The following is a 12,049-nucleotide window of genomic DNA, read 5'->3' as shown; positions in this document are numbered from 1 at the left end:
TTTCAAGCTCTATAATTTTGCATTTCTTATATGCTTATTGCTCCATATACAGCTTGGTGGAACAATGGTTATTGCAAAATATTAAACTGTTGTACTTTTCTAGTTTCCTGAATCAATTATGTTAGTGCTTTTAGTTACTGAAAATGTGATTTAGGGTTTGTTTAGATACAACTTATTTTTTCTGAAACTGAAAACATTGTAGCTAATTTTTAAATGTGTGAATAGTGTCATGTGACTCATTTTTAATATTTTTAAATGCATGCACAGTGCATGAACAATGTATATACTGTTCATGAACAGTGAATTTTGTCTCTAAAAATCAATAATTGCGGCTTAAAAAAAAGAAAAAAAAAGAAAAGAGAGAGAGAAAATGCGCGTTTGAAAACGCAGCCGTGGGATCCAAACACATATTGGTGCAACCTAGTTATGAAGTTGTGCGGCTTGAAAATCTGGTAGTCTTGGTCCATTCTACATCCAGCTCAAGGCCCATGCCGAGGAGGGAGAATCGCCCGAGGACGTTGTATAAAGGCCTGAGCTGTAAGGACCCCGGCTGAGTATGACCCATCCTCGGTGGACTGAGGACAACACCAAGTGGGGGAACAAGCCCAGGACAGGTTGTCGCCTCCACAATAAATGCGCTCACCTAACCCTCTGACTGCACTAATGGAGATGTAACTCCTGGACAGGGCAACTTTGGCCACTGCAAATCACATGAGTACTGATAATGCAGCTGATAGGATGGGTAATCAGAAGGAAAGTGCGTGGATGATCAACAGGTGGAAGAGAGAGATAGTGAGATGAGGACCATATAAGGGGAACCAACAGAACAGTTAAAGGGGGAGAAAAAAAAGAGGAAAGGGGGGGACCTCTATCAAGCTCCTCGGATCGGTGCCGAGGAGAGACCTTGAGGAGTAACTTTGGTGCGCCGGCCTTCAACGGGTGTGAATTCTGTTTTAGGCATTGTCCGTTTGTTAGGGCCTAGTTCTTGAACCCACTCTCTAAAAATGTATTGTTTGGGCTTGTTGGATCATTTTCCTTTTGATTTTCGAGAGCCTTTCCAAATTGAGTTCTTCTAGAAGTTGAAAAGGATCATTTTGTTTGAGTTTTTTTGGCTGAATACTTTGTTTTTAAAAACTAATTTTGAAAATCCAGCACTTTTCAAACTATTTGAGATTCTTCGATTCTTAAGAGTTCTAGCATTAGATGTGTCAAATTTCAAATACCAAATATTTAGCATTTGACACACCAAAAAACTTCTCACATTAGATGTTCTAAATTTTAAAAGATTTGGCATTGATGAACATGATTATTTTCTTTGAGTTTTTTTGGCTGAATACTTTGTTTTTAAAAACTAATTTTGGGTTTAGAGTTTAAAAACTAGTTTGAAATGCAGCACTTTTCAAACTATTTTACATTCTTTGAAACATAGAGTACTAGCATTAGGTGTCTCAAATGGCAAATGCCAAATATTTGGCATTTGACACACCAAACATTAAAAAATCTCTCACATTAGATGTTCTAAAAGCTAAAATATTTGGCATTGATGAACAGTACCATTCCAAATCTGGAATGGTACAGATCCTAATGCTAAAAATAAATAATAAATTTTAATTCTTTTACTCTCTCCTCTCATTATTTTATTCTCATTTTTCTCTCTCCTCTCACTATCTCTCTCTCTCGGCTACCTCTCTCCCACTCTCAAACTGTCTCTCCTTAGCCTCTCTATCTCTTTCTCTTAGCCCTTCTCTCTCCTTAGCCTCTGGCTCTCGTAGCCAAGTCGCCTGCCTACGCCTTCATCAAACTCTGCCCGATCTTGCCCACCATTGTCTCGTCGTCCAGGTTTCTCTGATCTCGCCCGCCACCATCTTGCTACCATCTCACACACTATCGGGTCTCTCTTCTTTCTCTTACAGTGGTTGTGGCAGTGTTTTTTGGGGTGGTTGTTGTGGGTTGTGTTTGGTGGTTTTGTGTTTTTGGATGGTTGTAGTGGGTTGTGTTTAGTTAATTTAAGTCGTGGTTGGCTAATTTAAGCAATGGTTGGTTAATTTTGGGTTGTAGTAGGTTTGCAATAATGGTGAGTTGTGCTGGTGGTAGTGGTGGGTTGTGGATGGTAGTTTAGGTTTTGATTTTATTTTTTTATTTTTTGTATTGTGTGAGTTTTTTAAGGATGTTTTAATGTGTTGTATATTTTATTTTAATGTGTTGTATGGAATTATAGAATATCTTATGTAAGGTGAATTGTGAAATGATGTGTTAAAATAGAAAAAATAACTTTTTGATGTGTGAAAATAGAATTCTTTTACAACAGCTGATGCTGATGCTCTTACAAATTCACATCTTGAAGATACCATTTCTAACCTTACAATCAATAAGCAATTTTACTTGAAATTGTGCATTCAATTCATGATTTTGAACTTAGTTGGCAGCACTGACATGGTTAATTATAGGAGGCATCACTTTGAATTCAGTTCATGTCAAGAAACAATGTCACCAATAATAGCGTCTATGGTGGTATTTTTATTTACTTTAATCAAAAGGACACATTATTTATTTAGTATAACTTTATAGGTAAACAAAAGTCACTGAAGTGATGAAGAGTAATAATCATAAAACGGACACGATAGATTTGAAACATTAGAGCATCCATAGTAGTTGTGGCATAATTTATGCCATTTTGCCACATCAAAGACCTATTTTATTATTTTACCACATCATTTTACAACATCTCATTTATTAGATATTTTATCATTCAATTCTATACATTAAACTAATATTTACTACACATTAAAATAATATATTATCTTCTCCCTATCATCACCATCATCAACAACAACCTGCACCCGCAGATCACCGCCACAGCCCACAACCACCGGCCACCCCCACAGATCAAAAACCGACCACCAATATCAGACACTGCTACCACCAAAAAAAAAAAAAAAAAAACTCAAACAAACACTACACAGCCACAAATCTCACACCCACAACCCAATCTCACTCCCACAACCCACAACCCGATCTAAGACCATCCCAAATCTCATACCCATCCCAAATCTCACACCCACAACCCGATCAACCTACCACCATCAACTAAAATCAGCCAACCAACAACAATCAAAACAACCAACCACCAAAAAAGAGAGAGAGAGATTGGCGAGATTGGAGAGCGATGACGATGGCCCTTTTCGCCTTGGACGTCGGTGATGACGATGGCTTGTGCGCCGTGAGCGGCGAACTCACGAGCCTCGCCCATGCCGCTTGCGCCTCCGATGATAATGGCCACCGTCAAACTGATCTTAAATTAAAGAAGAAAAAAAATCTCACCAAATGTGAAGAGAAAAGAGGGAATCGATGAGAGGGAACCGGTGAGAGAGAACAGAGGTGAGAGAGAAGAGAAAAGAATAAAATGAAGAGAGAGGAGAGAGAAAAGAGAATAAAAAATTATTAACCTATATACCATTCTTCATTCGTACCATTGCAAATTTGCAACGATACTATTCACATATGGCAAATTTTTTGAGATTTGGCACATCTGATAAAAGGGGTTTTTATTGTTTGGTGTGGGAAATGTGCCAAATATTTAGCATTTGGCACATATCCCACATCTACTGTGAGTGCTCTTATCATATTTAATATATATTAAAAAATAAAAGAAGTAAACAAAGGTTATCAAAAAAAAGAAAAAGAAAAAGAAAAAAAGTAAACAAAGGTACCCAAACCTGCAGGAATTGGCCTAAAGATTTTTAGGCCTATGTAAGTCATTAGACGGGAAGAATATTACGAGGATTAGTAAAATATTTTAAAAACTTTGAACATGCATGTCGAAAAAGAGAAAAACCAATCCACCCTAAACATTATATGTCAAGGGCTGGAACTATTGTGATAACAGGTGCAACCCTATATATAATTTTTTTTTTGTTAATAACATATATAGAGCCAACTTAAGGCAGTGTGGGGCTTATAACGACTAATTTAAATGGAGTCTATTCTTATATTTTGAATACTAATAAAATATTTATTTAACTTTTGGTTTTTTTTTTTCATTTAAAAATTTATTTATTTTTAAATGCAAAATTACAAATTAAAACGAATATATCATAGTACTCAATGATTGCACAACTAAAATAAACACTATCCATTGAGTGAAGCAACCAAATACTAAAAAATTATGATATATATTTAATATCCCTAAATAAAATTTGAGTAGAAATTTATTTATTAGTAGGAGATCAATGAGTTTTACACTCTAAAATTGAGAAAAACAAATAGTCATTGCCACATTCAATGAAAAGATTTTTCTTTGATAAAAAAATTACTTTTTATTTATTGGTGAATACTTGGGGGCCTTTTTTCATTAGGGGTTTTAGGTGGTTGCCTACTTGCCTCACACACAGACACTTAAAAAATTGAAGTTTAGACTTCTGATAGTTAACTTAACTCCTTTCAAGAATTAAACAAAGCGACCTAAAATGGAAGTAACTAACTATCACACACCTATGACTCCTCCTAAGCATCTCTACTAATCTTTTTAATTTTTTGTACTGTTTGAAGAGTGAATAGTTACTTTTACCTTTTGTATGCCTAGTTTTTCAAATACACTTTTCAACAAACTTTCTATCATTTTTCTACTTTATATTTCTCCATTATTTCTTTATTCTCTTTTTAATTTTCTTTTTTCTTTTTTCTTTGGCTAAAATGAAAATTTCACTCTGTAAGTTTGACTAAAATCCATTTTAGTCTTCTAAGTTCACTTTCGTTCAGTTGAGTTCTATAAGTTTCAAATTTATTCAATTGGAAATTTTTGTCCAATTCCATTAAAAAATGACCGTAGTATGCAATTGACTAATAAAAAAAAATTGAAAAAAAAAATTCTCACATAAAAAGTCTATAAAATATTTTTATTAATTTTATAGGTTTTTTTTTTTTTTTTCATGTGAGAAGTTTTTTTAATGGAAAATTTTAAACTAAATTGGATGTAATGCTAAATTAAATAAATTTGAAACTTAAAAGACTCAATTGAACGAAAGTAAAGTTAGAAGACTAAAATGAATTTTAGTCAAACTAGTTATAAGAGGTTGCAATTGTATTTTAGCATTTTTTTTTCTTTTCTTTTTTTTTTCTTTTTTGCAGCTTGTTTTTTCTCCTTCAGACATGTATCTTTACTCTTCTCCACTTCTCTACATTTCACCATCTTCTTCTGTCTATCTTCATTTTATTTTTCTACCACTTCATCTAACCCAGTACGATTATCTCTAGTTCTCTCTCTCTCTCTCTCTCAGAGTCGCTCGAAGGATAAGGGCTCGTGAAGATCAACGTTCAATGTGCAAAGCCGTGTTGTTTGCTCTTCCACTATCGATGACATGCAGCCTAGATGGGTTAGATTGACTTTTATTTATTTATTTATTGATTTCATTATTTTAATGAGAACGCTTGTGTTTGTGTTTTAGTAGCATCTCTCTCTTGAATTTAGATATGTTCGAGAGAGAGAAAGGTGGTGGTTTGAGTTTGTGATTTATATTTGTTGGGAAATGGGCTGTGCTAAATTTTTTATTTCGATTTATTTAGCTGTTTTAAGGAGATAAAATGGTGTGGAGAGTGAACAGTGTTCACTTGGTTAAAAGAAAAATTATTACACCTCTAATTTTTGTTTGCATTTTGGAGAGACCGTTGGAGCTGATTTTTGTGGGTTTGCTCTCCAAAATGGCGAGGAAAATGGCTTTAAAAATCCTGTTGGAGATGTTACCTCTTCCCGGCCCACCCCACCCCTTCGCCCCTCTAAAAGAAAATTTTTAGTTAATAAATACATAAACTCAAGTGGTGTTCAATATTAAAGATGTTAATTACCTAAAGTACTATTATCCCATTGTTGATACCCATTTTTGGGACACATTTTCTACAAGCCAAATTCAACCAAGCCCATTTTCCTTATGGGTCCAATTCATGTATTGTATTATATTTTATTCTTTTAAGCATGGCCCAAGCTCATGTGACATAATGGGGAAATTGAGGAAGTGTGGTTTGCAGGGTATGAGTTGGTTTCTTTCGGACCTTTTTCATGAGCCCAGCCTATGCGTGCTATCAAGTGGGCAAGGGATACTAGTAGCACCTCAAGCTCATGGAGGAGGTCTTGTACTCAAAATTTTCACCCCAAAAGAGCTTTTATGCTCTTATTGACTATGGGCCAACTTTTCTGCTTGTTGATGCCCATTTTAGCAAAAGGGCCCAATGACAGAAGAAACCCAATAATATGAAAAGGGGGTGAAGAAAAAAAAAGTAGTAAAGTAAAAACCATTAAATCTTGAATGACAGGAATAATGGTCCACAAGTCCACAAAATAACAAAGTGGCTCCAAAGCAAGCAAGCGGGCCAAGGAAGCCCTAAAGAATGAAATAGTAAGCCCATGGGAATCATAAAAAGTAGAAAGAAAGCAAAGACGGGTCAGAGGAGCCCTAAGAAAGGAATTAGTAAATGAGATTGGTTCAAATGCCAATAAACTCAAAAAGAAAAGGTATGATAATTGGGCCTGAGAAGCCTAAAAGATTTAGCAAAAACCCATGGGAATGTTAGAAGTAGGAAAGAATGAAATGGGCCAAGGATATCCTAAGGAATGGAACGGGCCAAGGATGCCCAAGGAATAAAATGGGCCAAGGATGCCTTAAGGAATGAAACAGGCCAAGAATGCCCAATCAATAAAATGGGTCGGGGAAGCCCAAGATGCTATGAGAACTAACCCAGCAGGAATACTGGGCAACGTAAACTAAGGGAAGGAATAATACATAAAACTAGCATGGTAGGCCTAGAGGGAGCCCAACAAACACAAGTTAAAGGATATATAGAAACAATGCAATCGCTTGGTAAGTACCTGTTAGCCCACAAACCAGAAGTGAAAGGAGACAGGGGTTGAATTAAAGAAGAAAAAGCCCATACCCAGCCCAAAGAAGAAACGAGATGCAGAGAATGAAGGCCCAATGACTTATCCAGACCACAAAGAGTTAAACGAGCAGCAAAACACGCAGCAGGACTAGACAAACCCGCAGGCAATGGCAAACACGTGAACACCAAACAAGCAATAGACTCATATGGGAGTGGAGCACGCACAAGGCTCAGGCACCACCCACTTGTACCCAGCCAATACAGGTGCGGTTGGCCATGGGTCAAAGGTAAGAGAGGATATGGTCTGGCAGTGGGGAGAAGGGTGAAGCCTATTCTGGGGTTCCCGCTTAAGTTTTTTTTGTGGGAAATGTCCTGCTGGGATGACATACCACCCAAAAGAAGCAAAGATGAGCTGGAATCACTAGGTAGGGGTGTCAATGTTCGACCTAAACCGCAAGCACGACACGAACCAAACATGGGGTTTTTCGGGTTAGGGTTGGGCCTTAATGGGTTTGGGTCATAAATGGGTCAACTCAAAAGCGATACGATAAGAAATGTGTCATAAGTGGGTAAACCTGCGTAATCTGCAATAGACACGTTTAACATGCCAATTTATTTGTGTCAACTCGAAATAACTCACTTAACACAACCCATTTAACTCGTATAACAAATAAATATTTATTTTATTTTAGATTTGTCAAATACCTTTTATATCCAACATATATTTTAAATTTAAAAAGAAAAGTGAGTAATTACAAAAACTTACAAGGGATATAGTTGGAAATTAAAACCATACAAATCCTAGATCTCTAAACCCTCCAAACCCTAAATTATTTCTAGATGGATGTTATATTTAATATTATGCAGGTTGAAATGAGTTATGTTACATTCATATCAACCTAGCATGACTCGTTTATTAAGCATGTCAAATGGGTTGGGTCAGATCAACTCGCGTTATTAACGGGTCAGGTCAGGGTTGAAGGATCATGACACAATTATTAAATGGGTTGAGTGAGGGTTGAGTCATATAGTCGAATACCCCTACCTCGACACGACACGAATCCAACACGCTAACCCGAATGGGAGTGCCAGGGGAAGCAAGAAAATAAAACAAAACTACTTTTGTCTGGGAATGAAGCGTGGTGCGGCTAACATAGGGTAGTGGTGGTGGCTGGGCAACCAGTAGACCAGTGGGCAGTCCGGGAAGGACACCCACAACAGGATAAAAGTAGTTGAGGGGTAAAATGGTAAATCTTATCACAGCAGGCAGTATAAAAAGGCGTTGGCCATGCACAGTAGACAACAACAAGGAGGAATAGGAGAAAAAAAAAACAGAGAAGAAGGAAACAAAGAAAACAAAGAAGATAAACAAAGAAAATAAGATAATCGAGAGGAAGCAAAACAGGGGTGTGAGGAATGGAAAGCATGCACCAATAGGCTATCCACTTCTCTCCCTCTCAATAGCATGCTCTCTAGCAAGTTAAAAATTTGAGATTAAGCTACTTAGGTCCACTGGGGATTGGTTCCCTTCTTAGACTTAAATCTGTCAACGAGCCAAGTTTAGCAAACTAACCCCCTTCTTTTACTACTATTGTTAAAGTGCTAACATTATCTTTCTTGTTACTAATTCATTCCTGCCATACTTATATTATCGTATTTTCCTTTTGCAAAATTGTTTAAATATTATCTTTGGTCGGTAGCAAGTACTTTAGTTAAAATATTTTAGCTATCCTATTGTATTATGTTTCTCCTGCTATAACGTTTTTGTGATAGTGTTTCCTACCATGGGCTCATGACTCCATCAAGATTCCTACTAGGGGTTTTAACTTGCGCACAAACTGGCCTAAGATAAGTTTCAATTAAGCCAGTCCCGACTCTTCAACCCTAGAATCATTGGGCTATAGTACATTAGGAGCAGCCCAGTCTAGTACATAAAAAGGTCCACCACACTGCTTTACACTTTTTTTTGCCTTAAAATAGTTAGCTGACCTTAAGTGGATAGCCTTATCTGTTACAACAACCAAATGTAGCCTTCAAAGACCTGCCATGTCTAGGAAACATCCGGCCATGAATTTAGGCCACTCATTTTCCAAATTATGCAAAAAGCAAGCCAACCTTCTTACCCAATTAAAGCAAATCTAACCATAACCTCTTTGATTGAGACCTTGGGGTTCAAAACCTCTTTTGTTGTCCAAAAACCAGTCACTTGGAGCACTCCAAACTCAATACAAAAGGCCCCAATTAGATTCAAAAGCAACCAAACACGTTTTACCCTTAGAGTTGAAGCGAAAAGCCTATTCAGCTAGCTAACATTCTCACAATTCCAAAGCTTGGGGTGGAAATATGAGTACAGGTGAACTTTCCCTCTCTTCCTCACAGACTCTCTCAATTTCATCTTCTCACTGACTGAGGATTGAAGTTTCGGACTACTTGTGTTTTTATAAATTTTCAGATTGGCTTTTATTTACTAAATATTGAAATTTTAGGCTTGATACTTTCTACAAATAATCACTTCTAAAGAACTCAATGAGAGATTTGGGCCATTTTCATAGTTGGTCTATGTCGCAAAACATCCCCGACACCCATCTAGGATTACTCTCAAAACCCTCAATACTTCCAGTGATATTGATTGGGCAAGGGCTTTAGCCCCCATTCCTCTATGTTTGCTCTCTCTTTCTCTTTTTAAAATTAATTTAAAAAAAAGGCGGATTCTGCACGGTGAGAGGGTAGTCTCATGGGATACTTTCTCGCCTTAAAGAAAGTGAGGAGATAGTGAGGTACTGCTTGAGTCATAGGCTCTGAGGTATGTCACACAAAAGTATGGTACAAAAAAGAGGCATCATGAAATTTGTTTCATGTTTTAAAGCATTAAAAGAGATAATTGAATGTTTGAGAGCAATGAAATAGATATTTGAGAAGACAATACGAAGAGATTTTCCTCAGAAGTAGCAACAGTACAATCTTATTTTATTTACAATCTCAATGAAATCATTTGAAACGCAGAAACACCTCCACCCCATCAAGGGAGAGGGCAAACAAGAAAAAAAAAAGTTGTGACACCCGAAATTGAGACTTTGTTCTGTGCAACAATTTGGTATCAAAGCTTTTGCAGCCACGACAAATACAAAATCAAAAACAAAAGAGGAGGCTCTCAGATAGTCTGATTTCTCCCATTTATTTAACTGCTACCATTTCATCACCTTCATGAATTTCTTTTCTCCCAACTTGAGAACTACTGATTTCACCATCTCAGCTTAGGAGGAAAGTACTGCAATACAAATTTTCAAAGAAACGTGGGATTAGAAAAGAAGAAATAAATAAGCTCCGTATTAGTGGCAGATTAATCCAGCGAAATAGCAACAATTTTTTTTCCTTTTTGGAAACAGCCACTTTTTCCAAAAACCATTTTGTTGATCTAAATTTCCCAATCATGTCTTCTCATATATCAAATGAAGCACTTACTAATTCAACCGGCGTTTTACCTTTTCAATGAGAGAGAGATAGTATGGTTTAACTTTCTCCACATCAACCCGAACTTTGCTCTTGCTGTAAAGATCATACTTGCTGCACATAGAAAAGCAAGAGAAAATTGGTTTATGCAGCAAGGCAATATGCAAACAGGACGGACAAGATTCATCCTCCCAATTAGCACTTTTCCCAAATAGGGTAGTGGATTTCTTACTTGAATATTTTGAGCCACTTCAGATTCTCAATATCTTCCTCATTCATCAAGTACTTATATGCCCCAGCCTTATGTAAGGCTGCAATATAAATTACTTCTTTTAGTACCAAATTAATTACAAGAATACAACAATGGCTTGGCATCCGAACATATATAGCACTAAAAGGAACCACACCCTTTCTTCTTTTTTATCCTGTTTCTTACCATAAAATGAATGGTATCTGATAATGAAAAGACCTGCTGAAGGTAGAGTGGTCTTATTCTCCTTAGCTACCTGAGAATGGGAAACCGAAATTAAATGTCACTGTAATTGTTTAAAAAATAAGATTGAGCACTAGAAAATTACGACGCTATTTGCCTTTGTTGTCCACTTTTGAGTTTACAAATCACTCCATAATGGGAGAACCAAGAAATTTATAGACACTGGAAGGGTATCAGAAGCATCACAAAGTGAAGCGGTAACAAAGACACCGTATTAAAAAGTTAGTAAAGGTTTAAAAAATACTACCAAGTACAAGTAGTCATCATGCCCCCATGACATCAGTACATTGTTGAGCCCACAACCTTCTGTGTAAACTCCAAGCTTGGTGTTATAAGCAGGATTGTTGTAGTCAGGGTTTTCCTTGAAATACTGTGGCAACAGGGTCAGAATATTGAGTAACTATAGGAAAAATGATTTGAATAATATTAAGTTAGTGTTTAGTCAACTCATATGGATTTGAACGCAAAATTTATTAAAAAAATCACCTTGTGATGGACAATGGATTCATCGAAGGCACATCCAGCAGGGTATATGTCACCTATGTGAATAATCTTGATTAGTAATTTAATAAAACAACAGGAAATGATAACAAATCATGCAACTATATGTGAGCATGATTCATACCTACAACAGCCCATTGAGGAAGCTCTCCAAAAGAAGGATGGAGAAGAACCTTTCCAAGATCTAAGATTCATTATAAAAAAAAAATGAAGTTATCGTATTATTGCACCAAATAACTCTAATGATAGACTTAAAAAGATGGAGAAGGAAGTATACCATGGATGAGGCCAGTCAAGTGCAACCAGTCTTCATTGGGATAGTCTTTTCTGATGGCTTCAGCCGTTTGCAACAAGTGCTCAATCTGAGGTTCATCCAAGTCAGGATCACTCTCATCCACGAATTCATTAAGAAGTTCACAGCATTCCCAAATGCTCATCTCCACCCTGCTCAATTTGCCATACTCTTCTCTCATCCTTTTCACCTACAACTCAATCAAAATTAGTTTAATTTGTACAAATAGATATAGCATTGATAGATTTTGTTGGTTAAAGCTTGAAAGAAATAACATTGCAAATTGTACTTACAAAGTCATAGGTTTGGTTAATGTGATTAATCCGGTAGAATTCCTCAACAATTTTCTGCCGTGTGCTTTCAACATCATAATCCCTGTTCACACGTAAATGTTTAATAAATCCTACAAGGATCTAGAGCTAAAGGACCCAAAAAAAAAAAAA

At 36.5% G+C, this 12,049-nt stretch overlaps 1 protein-coding gene across 1 annotated transcript; it reads right to left on the bottom strand.

The window, feature by feature from the left end:
• Nucleotides 1-9,748: 9,748 nt before the first annotated feature.
• On the bottom strand, nucleotides 9,749-11,981 carry LOC111991531 (inositol oxygenase 1; the record flags this gene model as incomplete). The annotated part of the gene is made up of 9 exons (XM_065768904.1): nucleotides 9,749-10,138; nucleotides 10,353-10,434; nucleotides 10,553-10,631; nucleotides 10,757-10,826; nucleotides 11,061-11,183; nucleotides 11,300-11,352; nucleotides 11,439-11,498; nucleotides 11,592-11,796; nucleotides 11,900-11,981. Coding segments are annotated over 9 exons (781 nt in total), but the record flags the coding sequence as incomplete, so codon positions are not given.
• Between the last annotated feature and the right edge of the window lie 68 nt (nucleotides 11,982-12,049).

Source organism: Quercus suber, unplaced genomic scaffold (assembly GCF_002906115.3).
Source record: "Quercus suber isolate HL8 unplaced genomic scaffold, Cork oak 2.0 scaffold_1019, whole genome shotgun sequence".
Lineage (NCBI taxonomy): Eukaryota > Viridiplantae > Streptophyta > Magnoliopsida > Fagales > Fagaceae > Quercus > Quercus suber.
The sequence above is the reverse complement of the archived record's forward strand: the minus strand, read 5'-3'. Positions and strand labels throughout refer to the sequence as shown.